The sequence below is a fragment of the Dipteris shenzhenensis genome, chromosome 15 (genome assembly GCF_047967505.1).
Source record: "Dipteris shenzhenensis isolate YYH24624 ecotype China chromosome 15, Dip_SZ_1.0, whole genome shotgun sequence".
Classification (NCBI taxonomy): Eukaryota; Viridiplantae; Streptophyta; class Polypodiopsida; order Gleicheniales; family Dipteridaceae; genus Dipteris; species Dipteris shenzhenensis.
The window spans coordinates 30,491,782-30,508,156 of record NC_141610.1 but is presented as its reverse complement, the minus strand read 5'-3'; the positions used below and the strand labels follow the sequence as shown (position 1 = coordinate 30,508,156).

The following is a 16,375-nucleotide window of genomic DNA, read 5'->3' as shown; positions in this document are numbered from 1 at the left end:
ACACAATGACAGAATGGAAGCCCTTACGATGTTATACATTGTAAAGAATTTTCAACACTACTTGTTGGCAAACAAGTTTGTGTTCTTTGTAGAACACCAGGCCCTCCTATATTTAGTGAATAAACCATGCATGATTGACGCATCGTGTGATGGATTCTTATTCTTCTAGAGCTCAATTTCACCGTATCCATATGAAAGGGATGCACCAATTTTATGGCTGACCATATGTCCCAAATTCTAAATGGAGAACCTATATTGGGAGTGGATGATGACCATTATTCCTTGCAGACTTAATATTGGAATGGTCTTAGGAGATTGGACACTTTTTGGCTAACAGGTTCCCACAAGATAAGGCCCTCAATAAGGACAAGGCCCAAAAAATCATCAAGGATGTAACACTATACCAAGTGATAGCTGGCCAACTCTATTGAATGGGTAAGGATAGTATCATGCACCACTACGTCTACAAAAATGACTTTGTAGAGATTTTGGATTAAGCACATTCAGGTATCGCAGGAGGACATTTTGTAGGAGAGCTCATAGCTTGCAAGGTGTTACAAGTAGGTTTATGGTGACCCACTCTCTTTGTGGATGCAACTGAGTACGTTAAGCAATGTGACCCTTGCTGAAGTGCTTCCATACCTCTTAAACAAGGAACACACTATTCAAAACTTTTGGACTTGTGTAAAGTCCAATTTGAGAAATGGACTAAAAAACAGTCCAAAAATTTTGAATATACTAGTAATGTTGTTTTTTGAACTAGATTTAACAACTTAAAACAAAAGATTTGATGATTAAGTACTAAGAACATCAATGCATAACCAAATCTCTTACAAAGGTCGTCTACATAAACATCTTCATAACTTCACAAAAATCTCTTACAAAGGTGGTCTACATAAACATCTTCATAACTTCTTGTGAATTGAGCTACTATCACCTAAGAACGTCAATAGATGACCAATAATAGATTACCAATTCTCTTAGAAAGGTGGTGTAAATAAACACCTTTATGTATAAGTGGTGTGCACACACCTTTATGACCATTTCTTTTAGAAAGGTGGTGTACATAAACCCCTTAGAAAGGTAGTGTAGATAAATCCTTTTATGTGTAAGTGGTGTACATATACACCTCACTTGGTATTAAAAAACACCCTTAACTATAAAAATACATTTGACATAAAGTTTAAAATACACCATTAAGTATAAAATGGACCTCATAAACAATTTTTAGACACAATAATGAGAGTAAAGAAATAAAAAAAGTAGTAAACTTTTTATTAGATATTCGCTTTACATAGAAGTTCAAAACTTGTGATTACAAAGCCGTCAGCCATCATGTTACTCAGTACCAATGTACTCAATACCAGGCCCTTGACTACTAGGGTCCTGACTAATAGGTTGCTCTAAGACTGGAGTCTCAGTAGCAAGGTCCTCAGTAGTTTGCTCTTCAGTTCCAAGCACCTGACTAGTAGGCTGCTCTAGAGTCTCATGACCAAGTTCTTGGTGAGTAGGGACCTGGCTACTAGGTTCCTGACTAGTAGGCTGCTTTGGAGTCTGTAAGGTCATGGTTGAAGAACCATCTATGCCTCCTGGTAACTCCTCCTGGTCATGCTTTGCCTCGTCCATACCTTCTTTGAGTAAGGCTTCCTTGCTTGATCCACTTGCATGTCCTTCACCCAAGATCAAGGGTGCCTTCCTCACTTTTAATTTCAAGGGAACTGCTTCCACCTCTTTAGCCTTACCTTTTCCTGTGATGTGCTGTACTACTACTTCTTGCTGCCGCGAGCCTTCCCGTATGATGAGTGGAACCTCCTTGACTCTAGTTGACAATTGATCACCCTTATTCTTTGTGCGGATTTCTTCTTGGCATAAGTCATCAGATACAGAGCTTTCATCCTCATCATCACTTGAGCTAGAATCATCACCCTCAGACTCACTACCCTCGTCTTCAACATTTTTCTCACTACCCTCTTCTTTGACATTTTCCTCTTCAAAGAAGGTAGTGCAACTGTAATATGTGTCAAAGAACTCAATTTGATGGGGGGTATCAATGACATTTACATTTCTACCTTGGCGTAGCAATTTCTTAGTAGCAAAACCCATTCGATACAATGCTACTTCCCACCCATCATTCAGTAAATTCTTTGTCATCTCTAGTATCACATCAGGATCCATCGGCTTTTTGTAATCCACCATGATTACTACATCAAGCTTAACCTTATTGTCCTCAAAGTAATGAAGCTTGAGAGTCCTTAAAGGAATTTTGATTAGATTGCCATCACCCCTAGATAAGAAGCACATCAAGAAAGGCTGCAAGACTTGAATGGCGGTGCCTTCCAAGACAGTCATATGATTGCGTAGGACTATACCATGGTATACTTTTGAAAGTAAATACCCAAATGCAGATGCCAATCCCGCATACAAGGCATCCCTTTGTGATTCTGTCACGAACAGGACCAACGTTGATCTTTTCTTATCTGCCATAGGACTTTCTACGATAAACTACACAAGTTCAACTATCTGTGACATTGCAAGGTCTTGCAATTCATCTATGAAAAATACGCATGGCTTCTCCCAAGCATGACTGCTCATTGTTATGGAATGCTCTGTATCAATGCCATTGATGTGTGCAAATATTGTATCATTCTCTGATAGCAGGATATCATAGGAGAAGCTGAATGGAGAACCATCATCTAAACCACCAATTGCTCTACCTTGGGCAGTGGACTGCAAGGCCTTTTTCTTGATGTCCATATATTCTGTCTCAACAACCTTTGGCATTTAGCTCTTAGATCCTTTGTTGGTGTGGCATTTGCATCCATTGAAGCCAACCACTTTCTAGCCCATGTCTTATCAAGGAGTTAACCTAGGCTAAGTGCTTTCTTCTTATCCACATCAATTGACTTGCCAGCTAACTCATCATCAGATTTCAATAAAAATAATAGCGCCGAGAGAGCAGCCTCACTTTGAATCATTCAGGTGACCACTTCATCCAAGTTGCTATGCTTGCTCTTCTTTCCAAAGAAGCAGTCACCACTTAGGATCTTCTTGCATACTTCTTCTGTTATTGCATCTGGAACAAACCTTAATGCTCTCCACCAAACAATAGACATCGGTTTCTTTATTTCTTTCCTTTGAGTTGCAGTGTGCTCTGGTGCCTCAAAGGATATCTTCCCTGTTTCATATGCTTGGCAAACATCCACCATGCTCTGAAACACTGAGTCCTCGTAGAAGACAATGCAAGTAACATCCCTATATCTTGCAACGGCGGTGTTCAAATCCTTTGCCTCAACCTTATTACTTGGTATGCCTTACGTATTGCTTAGAACACCTTTCAAGCATCTATAGAACCGAGTCCTCTTTGCCATGTACTCAGATGTAGGTCTCCTGCCCTTCACTATTTGTGGCTTTCCACAGCCCATCCATAACTCCCTTGCCTTTATCAAGATCTTAGAAAGAGAAGAGCTTTTTTTCAACCTAAATGGAGCAGAATTCAGCCTTTCTGATTCTAGAATGTGCTTCGAGCCATCGTTAAATATGCATATATGACAAATGACCCATTGAAACTTTTCCATCCACTCAATCTGTGACAAGTTTCCTTTTCTTCCCTCATCAAGGGCGATCTTACAAGCTTCACAAAAGTGTTGCCCATCAATGGCTTCAAACCTGCATCTTTGTAAGAATCTATTCTTTGCCAGCATGTATCTCTTCTTGATGTCAGTCCCATATCGGCTTTGGTACAAAGCCTCTCCATGAACAAAGTCACTCCTTCTAAAGTTCTCAAAAGCATCAAGAAAGTCCATGCGCTTTTGAAATGTGACATCAGGCAATGTAGGATCATCTTCTTGAAGTCTCTTAGACGCCATAGGACGAAGAGTGATATTAGTGGCAACTGGAGTTCTTGTTTTCCTCGTATCTTCATACAATTTGCATGCAAATGTCTTATCTAGCTTTCTTTGATTTGTGAACAACGAAGCTCAATCAATAAGCATTGTGGCCACGTTGAATTGTGAAAATCCCCAAATGTACCCCTCATCCTCTGGAGGATGTAAGTCTGCCACACTTATAGAAAAGTCTTCGAGACTTGTATCTTCTTCTTGCGGATCCTCCTGTTCATCGCTATCCAATTTTTTGCCTGGTTTTAAATAACCTACACTTGAATGATCTGCACGTGGAGTAGGAGTTATTTTTGCTCTCTTTTTGGGAATAGTTGTAGAACTTGAATCTGCTCCACGATCACTCCTTGTTCCTATAGTTGCCGCAGTCGATGGTGTAGGTATAGTTGGAGATACTGTAGTTACTGTCGCAGATATTGTAGTTACTCTTGTCAGAGTTACCGTAGTTATCTCCACAGATATTGGCGGTACAACTTGAGGGTTACATGTTATAGATGGCGTACTTACTACTGCACTTATTGCTGCTGAAGGTACAACACCACCACTTGGAAATGCATCCCACATTTTCTTCAATGCTTCTAAGGTACTAAGTAATTCTTGGGATCCCTCAATTGAATCTGGTGAGGGCTTCAAGAAGTGCTTGTACGTAACTCGTAACTTGTAAACCACCTCATCATTCTTTCCTTTGCACACAACTTCTATCAAATTGTTTTCTTTAATGTTGATGTTTGAGACTATGCCACCATTTCTTACTGCCTCTGGAGAATATTTCACGCTTGATACATTCTCTATAGTGATCACCAAAAAATACTTTGATTTGCACTCCATAAAATACCAAGCATGTTCAAGGTATTTGAAAGACACCTTGGAACCAAAACTGGAAGCCATAGTTTTCTGAAAAACAATCAAAAATAAAAAATGAGAATTACAATGATTTTCAAACTCAAAATATTAAATAAATTTCTAATTAAATATTATTTTAGGTTTTATTTATTTTTAATTTTTAAAATAAAATAAAGTAATTTATTTTTTTTCATCTTTTTCTAAATTATTCTATTTTATTTTATTTTAATTAATTAATTTATTTTTATATTTAAAATTTTAAAAAATTTTAAGTTTTATTTATTTTAACTTTTTTTATTTTTTCAAAATAAATTAAGTTAATTAATTTTTTTCGTTTTAAATTAAATTAAATTAATTTTTTTGTCTTTAAAAATAAAATAAAAATTTAAAGTCCTTTGGGGGCTTAGGGTAGGAGAGGGATTAACCCCCAACCTATTGCGTGCACAATAGGTTGGGGGTTAACCCCTCCTCTCCTCCCGCCTCTCCCATCCCGCCTCTCCCTTCCTCTTTCTTTGCCTCCTCCTCTCGTCTGCGCTCTCCCGTCGACCCCCTCCCCTCCCTCTCGCCTCCCCCTCCCGTCTGTGCCCTTCTCGCCCTCTTGCCTCCTTGCCTGTCTCCTCTCCCTCCTGCCTCCCGCCTCCTCGCCTACCTCCTCTCCTCCTCCCTCCCGCCTCCCCGCCTGCCTGCTCCCTCCCGACTGCCCTCTCCTCTCCCTGCTCCCTCCCCTGCCGTCCTCCTCACCGCTCCCTGCCTTAAAAAAGAGGGAGAAGAGGGGGGAAGCGGGAGGAGAGGGGAAGGGAGCGGAGGGAGGAACGGAGGGGGCCGACAGGAGGAGAGGCGGGGAAGGGGGAGGGGGCGACGGGAGGGTGGGAGGAGAGGAAGGAGGGGGGGTTAACGGTCGGGGAAGGGGAGGCAGGGAAGGGAGGGCGGGGAGGGGACGAGAGGGCGAGAGGAGAAGAGGGACGGGGGGTTTACCCCCACCTGTTGCGCATGCAATAGGGGGGGTTTAACCCTCCCCCTCCCTCCTCTCGTCCCCCCTCCACCCGCCCTCCTGCCTGCCCTCCCCCTTCCCCGCCTCGCCCCCCCCACCCCACCTGTTGCGTGGGGGGTATTAATAACCCCCCCCATCCCACCTGTTGCGTGCGCAACAGGTGGGGTGGGGTGTAATAGACAAGTATAACACTATATAGTGTGCCACTAGACTCTAGAAAGTCACAATGTCTATGGGATATCTCCCAATATGACGCGTAGCATGTCTACGACTCACTAGATCCAAAGTCGCCCACGTGTGGCTCCATGTTTTCATCCAGTAAAACGTTGCTGGGTTTGAGATCACAATGCATGATAGGATCACTTCCGCAATCGTGATGTAAGTAGGCCTGTGCAACACCCACTCAATGTTAAACCTTGTTGGCCAACGCAAATCACAAGTCTCCTTTTCGTATATAGCGACGGTTTATAGCGACCGTTCTTTTCCGACGCTTTTAACGACTTTAATAACGACGTTTGTGCCCATAATTTTTTTTAAAAAAAATGTAAAAAGCGTCGGTATTTTTGTCGGAAAAGGGCCTATGCCTTGTAGTGCTTGTAGCAGATCCTGCCATTGCCCGAGCATAAACAAAATGGGAAAATAGTTTTCGCACCTATAGTAGATCCTACCATTGCACAAGCACAGGCAAAAAGGGACAAGAAAGACAAGTATGCATATCATCTGATCAAGAAGAATATGCAAGATGTCATGCTGGGACAACTCAACATAGTCAAGACATCAAAAGAAGCATGGGATATGTTTGCAGCTCTCTAAGAGTCCAAGAACACTTTTAGGATTCTCACACTGAGAAACCAGATAAACCAGAGTTTTCACAACAGCAACAGCGAAACCTGTCATGCTTATGTACTCAGGATCAAAGATTACAACAATCAACTCGTAGCAGCGGCAGAGACCATGAATCCGACAGAAATGGTTTAAGTCATCCTAAATGAACTAGGAGAGGGATACGAGAATCTAGTTTAGAGTATTGCCATCCAACGGAAAATTTGACATTGAAAGAACTTTAGTCCATTTTACTTGGTGAGGATTTCAAGTCTCAGTCCATTCACACACGCAAAGGTTATTCCAATGATCAAGCATTCACAGCTTTAGATAGAAGTAGAGGCAGAGGTAGAGGTAGATCATTCTAGCGAGGTGGTCATCATTAGCAACAAAATCAGCATCAAAGTTAGAATCAACATTAGCATCATCATCAGCAACATCAAAATCAACAAAGAGGAAATCATTCCAATCGAGGAAGATTCCAAGGATGAGGGAATGCATCCACCAATGTGTCAAACATTTAGTGCAACTACTGTCATAAGTGTGGACACTATGAAAGAGATTGCCACAAGAAGCAGTACGACCAAGGCGGTCAAATCAGTAGTAATCGAGGGAATTTCTAAGGAAGAGGAAATCATCGTGATGGACATTCTAGTTACAATGATTATGCAAATGAACGTGGGAATACTTTCCTTACAAATGAGAAAATGCACAAGACCGATACAGTGTATCTTGACATTGATTGCAATTTAAAAGAGGATTTCAGTTATCAAGCCGACCAAGCAGATCAAGATCCTTGGTACATCGACAATGATGCATCATCTCATATGACAAAGCATCAGGAATGGTTCATAGATGAAACCATTAGAAGGTCAGAAGAATGTCATCTACACAGCAGATAATATATTGAATCTAGTTCAAGGGACGGGCATTGTCCCTATGAACAATTTCACTGGTACGAAAGGATTTGTGAAATATGTACTCTCTATGTTCTGAAACTCAGCAAGAACCTCTTGTCAGTAGGTCCAATGATGGAGCACAACTATCGAGTCATCTTCGATGGAGATGAATGCACAATCACAGAGACAAATCCAGAGGATTTCATCTAGTAGGAAAAGAAGTTAAGGAAGGATGCTTATTCAGAATGCTATCCATAGTACCAAAAATGCATGCCATGTCAGCTCAACCACCATAGATGCCACTATCCCGCAAAATGGCACAAGAGATATGGGCATGTCAATTTCAAAAACATGATAGAGCTCAGGAATCAAAACATGGAAATTGGGATTCCTAAGCTAGAGTTTCTTGGAAAAGTTTGCAAAGCATGGTTCTTCGGCAAACAAAAGAGAACCAACTTTGGTAGAAGCACCTCTCGAGCAAGAGGTATTCTTGATTTGATTCATACAGATGTATGGGGTTATGCCCGAACTCGCAGCATCAATGGTTCACTTTACTACTTGACTTTCATTGATGACTACAACAGATATTGTTGGGTCTACTTTTCGAAAGAGAAATCTAAAGTGTTTTCCAGATTTCAAGAATGCAAAGCCATGGTAGAAAACCAGATAGGCAAAAATATCAAAGTCATGAGATCAAACAGAGGAGATGAATACATGTCTTTAGCATTCATGAACTTTTGCAGAAGTCATGGCATTCGAAGATAATTCACTTGTGCAGATACTCCTCAGCAGAATGCAAGAGCTAAAACGAAGAATGGTACTTTAGTAGACAACGCTAGAGCAATGCTTAGTGAGAAGCATCTTCCGAATTAGTATTGGGTAGAAGCAATAGCCAGTGCAAACTACTTGCTTAATTGTCTTCTGACCAAACCAATTCAAGTTATGATACCTTATGAAGCATTCACTGGACACAAGCCACGCATTGGGCGTCTCCACATATTTGGTTGCATAGCATATGCCCACACACATGATGATCATTGCTCGTAGGAAATTGGATGCAAAGTCATGCAAATGCATCATGGTTGGCTACAGTGAAGACATCAAAGCATACAAGTTGTATGATCCCATCAATTACCGCAAGGTCATTATCTCTAGATATGTAATTTTTGATGAGGAATAAAAATGAAAAAACTCAAATACATAGGAGATAGGCGCACCGATTACTCAATCATCTACAGGAAAGATTGATGAAGAAGAGCAAGAATTTCCAGAAGCACCTCGAGACAAACCACATCAACTCAAATGGTCTACTAAGGAAAACAAACCTCCAGCCAGATTGACATATGCTTAGAAATGTAAAGTAGTTCAGGTTGAAACCAACAACTTTTCGTTAAATATGACTACCATCTGGCTACAGAAGAGCCAGTGTACTTCAAAGATGCAGCTGACAAGCAAGGATGGCAAATTGCCATGAATGAATAAATGGATGCTTTGTACAAGAATAATACTTGGAAATTATGTGACCTTCGACCAGGAAAGGCCATAGCAAAACAATGGGCATACAAAGTGAAGTATAATCCAGATGGAAGCATTGAAAGATACAAAGCTAGACTAGTTGCAAAAGGATTTGCATAGCAACATGGTCAGGATTATGATGAGACTTATACTCCAGTAGCAACGATGGATTCCATAAGGTTCTTGATATCACTAGCGACACTCGAATGTGTATCAGGTCAATGTCAAGAATGCATTTCTCAATGTTTACCTAGATGAGGAAGTCTACATGCAACAACTAGCAGATTATGTTGAACAAGAAAATGAGAATTAGGTTTGCCATTTCAAGAAGAGTCTCTACCACTTAAAGCAAGCACCCAAAATTTGGTACAATAGAATCGACTAGTATTTTACTGATCTGGGATACATGAAATCGAATGCAAATCATACTCTCTACTACAAAGTTCAAGGGGAAGACATTACTATTTTTGTACATAGATGATCTAATTGTGACTGAAGGCAAGGATAGCTTCATCAAGAAATTGAAACAAGACTTATCTGTAGCTTGACATGAAAGATCTTGGACTTATGCACTATTGTCTCGGTATTGAGTTCTGGAGAGATTCATACAGCACCTTCATGAGTCAATTGAAATATGTTGACTGTCTCTTGAAGAAGTTTCATATGGCAGATTGCAAGATTGCACCCACTCCCATGGAACGGAGTTTGAAACTTACGAAAGATTGAGAAAGGCCTACCATCAATGACAGGTACTATCGACAGCTCATTGAATCTCTTATATATTTGACTATCACACGGCTAGATATTTGTTATGCAGTAAGTTCACTAGCACAGTTTATGGCAAATCCAAAATAGTCTCACTGGAATGCAGCCAAAAGAGTCTTGAGATGTACATCAAAGGTACAAGGCAGTTTGGGATAGAAGTCATCCAAGTTTGCATGGATACTTTGATAGTGACTATGTCAGAGATCATGAGACTAGGAGATCGACACAAGGATATGAATTTTTCCTTGGTCAAGGTGCTATATCATGGCTATCAAATAAACAAGCAACTATTTCTTTGTCTTTGACTGAAGCAGAATATAGGGCACTCACTACAGGTGCATGTGAGGCTATATGGCTCATAAGATTATTAGCAAAAACAGATTACTTTGATGAATCAAAGCTAACAACAATATACTGTGATAATCAATTGGCTCAAGCATTGGCCAAGAATCCAATATATCACTCTAGGACAAAGCACATTGATGTCAGAGAGCACTTCATCAGAGAAAGAGTGTTACTTGGTGACATCACATTGTAGAATTGTGATAGCAAAGAGAATGCTGGAGATGTCTTTACCAAACCACTCGCGGCGGTAAAGTGCTTTTCGAGAAACACCCACAAGCTCTTAGTTTGACGCAGAGGAAGGACATTCCCATTAAAGGGGTGTGATGGAATGTAATGCTCATTCCTTCTTCGATTCCCTATGATTTAAAGTAGGCAATTGAGAGTGCAACATGTCCAAATCAAAGGAAATTATACAAAACTTAACCAAAAATCTCATCATGACCTTATTCAACATTGTAGACAAAAATATGCATTTTGGAAGGAGCAAGATATTTCACATCCCGATGACTACATGTGCCTTATTGTAGATGGCATGGTTCAGAATACAACAACATTGCCTCGTTTTGTTGCCACTCCACCTAAGTTACAAGGAAAGCACTTTGTAAAGACACATTAATGTGGAGTGTTGGTGCATGGAATTAAGTTTTTTACACCAGATATATGGATTAATTCCTTGCATTTACAGGATAGCAATCAAATTGTAACATCGATTATGAAGGCAATTAGCAATGTACATGCAGAAAAAGGTTGCCTACCACCGACTTTGAGAATATAAGCTGATAATTGCTGGTGAGAAAATAAGAATGTACTCATGTTTGCATTTTGCCCAATGCTAGTTGCTCATCGAATCTTCAATGAGGTTGAATGTGGATTTTTGTATGTTGGTCATACACATGAGGATATCAATCAAGTTTTTAGCACACTCTCAAGAGAGCTTAAATGCAAGGATGTGGAGACAATAAATGACTTGGTTACAAGATGTGGAAGGCAAGTTGGTGGTCGTAATAAGGAAAGTATGATATGTGAGAGGCTCGAAAGAATGTATGATTGGAAGAGCTTCATTCTAGCTTTCATAAAAATGGGTGGTGATGCATTAACATATCATACCAATCCACACTAAAAACCAGAAATGCAATGGCAACAATATTCTCATGATACAAAATGGGAACCTGAAGTACCTTATAGTCTCTTAACTTCAATTGCCAGCAAGGAAATGTATCCAACATTGGCTCCTATACAAGAATTCAATGACTGATCTAAGTGTGAAATAGAAGGATTAAAAGCATTTATTACATATAAAGAGGAAATCCTTCGGGGATATCTTGATTCGAAGCCTACTTGGAGAGAACTCAATACTCACTCAATACCACTATAATAAGCAAGACACACAAATTAATAAAGGACCTTCAGAGGATACGAGGCTCAAAGGATGTTGATGAAGAATGCAATGTATTTTGGCTAAATGTTCATAACGATTTGCGCCCAACTCCAGTCTTTGAAAATGAATTTGTATCAGTACTCCCACATCCATATTGTGGACTAAAGAAGAGAGACTTCATGCCACAAGTAGATATAGAGGTCAATTGTTTTGTTGTGGTTTGGCCATTGGATAATGAATACGAGAATGTGAAGTTTTGGGTTGTAAAAGTAGTTGATGTGCAAAGAGATGATCACGGGAGAGCTACAACATTTATAGTGGTATGGTATGAGCCAAAGGACAGGAAGGAGAATATGGATAACAACACATTGTATATTAGTTGTATAATGAAGGATTGAGTCCCAAATGATGAACCAGTCTCACAAGTTTCAACAGAGACAATCATTGTGTCTTGGCATTCAAGGGCAAAGAAATCAAAGAAGAGCATGGGATATGAGGTAGAAGGAAAAATAAAAATATTGCAAGAAAGCATTTTGCATATACACGAATTTTTAAGGATGCTCGCCATGGTGGAAGTAGAAGGAGACAGTGCAAATAAAGAATGTCCATGATAAAAGCTTTGTATTGAAGTCCATTGAAGGATTGGGTAGGCAAGAAGCCAATCAATTATTGTGTAGACTAGGTGTAGTATTGAGTCATCACCTCCTTTATCAAATGAGAATCAATGTAGATGTCACCCAAGGGACAAGGCTTGGCAAGACAATAGGGAGTTAATGAAGATGGCACTTGGCAAGCGACAAGTGATAAGACAACAGGGAGTCAATGCAGATGGCACCGCAGGCTCTTTGAGAGTAACCATTTTGTAAACATATGATATAGATTCTAACTGGTGAGTCGCTCGGGTTCACCTCCATTGTGGCTGCTAGGTGGTCACACATAAGGGTAGCAGGGTTGTTGGCAATCTTAGGAGTAAAGAAATAGATTAGTCTTCGAGGGTGGTGTTGTTATATGGTCATCAAGAGTTTGATATTCTTGCCTTGTGGCTATCTCTTAGGGAGATTCTCTTTCATGTCAGTGCCTATGGGATGTGGTCTTTTGTCATTTCCTAGTTTTGTTTTCGCTACTTGACACTGTGCTCATTCTAGTTGGCCACCAGTTTTGTATGTTGGTCCTTGATTTTTTAGAGGTCATCACCCCTTAATAAAAGCCGGCCAAGGTTAGAAGAAAAAAAAAAGAAAAAAAAAGGAAAATATGGGAGGGCATGAGTGAAAGGACAAGCATATATGAACGTCATTTCATTGTTACTTTCTAAGGCGCATCATTTACTTTCGAAGGCGCATCATGCTAGTGGGCTGAAAAGTAATTCTCGATAGTGCTATGGATGTCGATTGTGCGAGGAATTGTAACTAATTTCGAAGTTCCAATTCACACTCAAAGCGAGCGTTAAGGACAAAGCATATATTGGATGCAGCCTTTGCATTGTACTACGACTATAAGGATTGCACTCAACTGCAAGGCTAATGCAGAGCTTCGTCCCGACTACGCTATGGAACATGCACCAAAAGCCGAGAAAGCTATATGCTCCGTCTTCACTTCATCCGCTCCCATTCATGGCAGCCCAAGATGCCCAGTCCATCCTGTCCACCCTGCTGCTGGCTTTGCAATTCTGCCTTGGCATATGGCAGATCATGAAGCTCACACCCGCCGGGGCACTCATCAGTTGCATCTTCATGCGATTGGTGCTGCTCCCGTTACGCCTTTCCCCAGCTTACTCTCAGCTGGACTGCTTCCAAGGCTGGCTCTACAAGACGGTGCGTTGCCACGTGCTTTTGGATGAAACAGCGCTTCGCACCGCGGGCAGTATAACGGAAGCAAAAGAGAGACGTTTGACATATTTGGGTAAGACATTTCGTCTAGAAAAAAAGGAAAACAGGTTGTTCGTCAATAATGTTATGTCATATTACATCACAGAGACAACATGGTTCTCCCTTGTCGAAATGGCACGAGTATCCAAAAACACAGTCTTCCTCAAAGGCTACAAGGAATTCTGGCAGCAGGTAGCTACAGGGGGTGTCATGAGCCTCTCCGAAGTGCTTGATAGTTTAATACTTGAAAACAAGGTCATTATGCCACTAGACAATGATCTACGTTTGCCTGTAGACTTATCGGTCTCTGAAGAGAAATTACTCAAGTTTCTTAACTTGGTGGGCTTGTTTTTGCAAACAAGACAAGTCGCTTGGATTTTTCCTCCTCTCTTTAGCCTTATCTCAGCAATCCTAGAGTTCAACACGCCATTGCGGGTATGGCTTTATGACAAGGTGAATCTGATTTTCTGCTCTGCCATGCACCTCCTTTGTGACAAGTTACCTCGCCCAATAAGGAGGCAAGCCTATTCCTTAGGGTGTTGGGTAGAAAACTTGAAGCCTTGCAATGACATAGAGCTCAAGGTTGTGACAGGGGATGTTTGGGTGGTCATTGGTGGAGGGGCAAAGATTGATAAGGAAGGTGCAAATTTGGTGCCCTTCGAGGAGGTGTTTGACCATGAGTTTGTTTTCAAATGTGAGTCCATCCCCCAAGTCCAATTGGAGGCTACCTTCAAGCCTGAGGAAGGCAAATGCCATGTACGAGGCACAACAGTTGCATTGGCCGACATTGATTGTACCCAATCTGAGTTTATTATGCTCAAAACATTTTTGCGTTGTGTTGCAAAGCATCGTACTGGGTCATTGAAAGCTTGTTCACCCAATAATAGGATATGTGTGCGTGGATTTAGAGAATCTGTGATCTGTTATGCAAGGAACAAGTTTCCTCCTGTATATGAGATACAACTCAAGGATGCTACTGTAAAAAGCATGTGATTACTTAGTAATAAGGCTCTCTAATGCTAAAACTTTGGTCAACAGCTTTTTTCAAGCTTTATATGTCATACGACTAGTCATTGGAGATAATCATATGTTACCTATTCTTTTTCCTTTCTTTTTTCTTGGGAGGGGAGGCATTGACATTTGGACTCAAGGGGTCATTACATCTTTGAGAGCCTTTCTCCTTATAAACAGGCATCCCTTCTATGACTTTTCAGGCAGCAACAAAAATATGTATATTTTTAAAGCATGCTAATGTAAGTTTTAAATTACAACACAAAAATGTTTTTAAACAATTTACTTCAAAGCCCAATGTCATCATTGGATAAAAGACCATACTCACTACTCAAAATTGGGCTTGATCATTGACCAGATCATCCGCCCACCTAGTTGCGGGGATAGTCCTCACCAATCCACTCAACCGTGCTAATTGTTGATAGAAAATAGATGAGAAGAGCATCAATCCCATTGTGTCAGCTTGTGTTTCATCTAAAGTTTTAACAAAACAAAAGCTTTTCAATAAAAACAATGCAAAAATGGTACGTGTTTTTCAAGTATTGAAAGACATGTTGAGGGCACGTTCCACTGCTTGAAAATGCTATGTATTGGGCTTGTGCATGAACTTGCTTAGCTAAGACATTGCATATTGTAGATCACACCTAGTGTGACATAAATAGATAGATAACCAACAACATGCTAGTACAGAGTAGCATCAAATCGTTCAATCCCCTCCTTAGAGAATAAATGGAAACTAGGCTCTAATGGTGTGAAAATCGGCTTAAAATTCTCAAATTGCGTCTTCCAAGGATTCAAAAACAGTTTATAGGATGTAATGTGCTAGGAAGCATCAATATCAAAATAAAAGTCAAGCATAGAATCTAAAATTAACAAAATTTCATCATGATTTGATAGATTATAATGGCAAGTGACAACAAATGCCCACTCCTCATGGGCCATACTCGAGCCATATTTGTTGCCCCATGGCTGTGTTTGGGGATAGCAGCTTTTCATTGGAATACCTTGCTACTACTTCTTTTTGTCCAAAGCAATATGCTTGTTACATTCAAAGATGGCATGTCTCAGTTACCTATAGTAGTGCTTTTTCTTCATCGTACCAGTCAATGTAAAAGAAGATGAGGTGCGAAAAGAGGGTTTGGTCTTGCTAAGACTCTTGCTTCCTTTTCCTTCACCTTTGTGATCTATGGTAGACCTAATCTACATTAATTTAAGCTTCCCAATTTTGATGGCTTTGCTCCTTGTGCATGAGCATGGTATAACAAGTTGATTAAAGGTAGTTTTGGGGTCACCCATGGCTACTAACCTCAAGATTGTAGTGAAGCCCTGACAAGAATCATGTATTCCATCCAATGTCATGGAAACCAATTGAGAATTTAGAATTATCTCATCAATATTGATGAGATGCTATCTATCATCCTTAACATTTGTGCAATGGGAATCCATGCTATCCCCTTCTTCCATCTTGACATTATCCAATTGCCTATGTTAAAAAGCAACCTTGGACTCATTCCAAATATTATAAAGATTGGCCAAACTTTCTATGCAACATTGGATATCTTGCAACATAAAAAATGAGGTATAACTAACTTCTTGCAAGATAAAGAAGTCAAGTCATGTGATTATGCATCTCTATGATCCCATCGGATCTAGTCTTTCATGGGACAAGTAGGAGGCACTATAGCAGGAGTGGTAGATGACCCAGATGTAGTGCCAATGGCATTACCACCCATAGTGGGTGTGGTTGTAGTAGGTGCCTATTTTTCAAGAGGAACTTGTAGCTCTATTCTTGCAACAATACCCCAGAATTTCTTGGTAGTCATCAAGTGGTATACTGTGTATGACCACATGGGATAGTTGGTCCCATTAAGCTTGGTACCCACCAAGAGGTGTACCATGTACAACCACATGGGATAGTTGGTACCATGTACACCACTTGGTAGCCACCATGTGGTGTACCATGTATGATACCATTAAGTGTGCCCTCATCTAAAAGCATTCAATCGTTGTTTACCATTGCAAAAATTCCCAAAAAGAAATGTGCA

The 16,375-nt window shown here is 40.4% G+C and overlaps 1 protein-coding gene across 1 annotated transcript; it reads left to right on the top strand.

The window, feature by feature from the left end:
* The first annotated feature begins 12,996 nt into the window (after nt 1-12,996).
* Nucleotides 12,997-14,312, top strand: LOC147893672 (uncharacterized). Its single transcript, XM_087386340.1, has one exon. It carries the CDS (start codon nt 13,008-13,010, stop codon nt 14,310-14,312), a length of 1,305 nt encoding a protein of 434 aa, XP_087242466.1. The 5' UTR covers nt 12,997-13,007.
* Nucleotides 14,313-16,375: the final 2,063 nt, after the last annotated feature.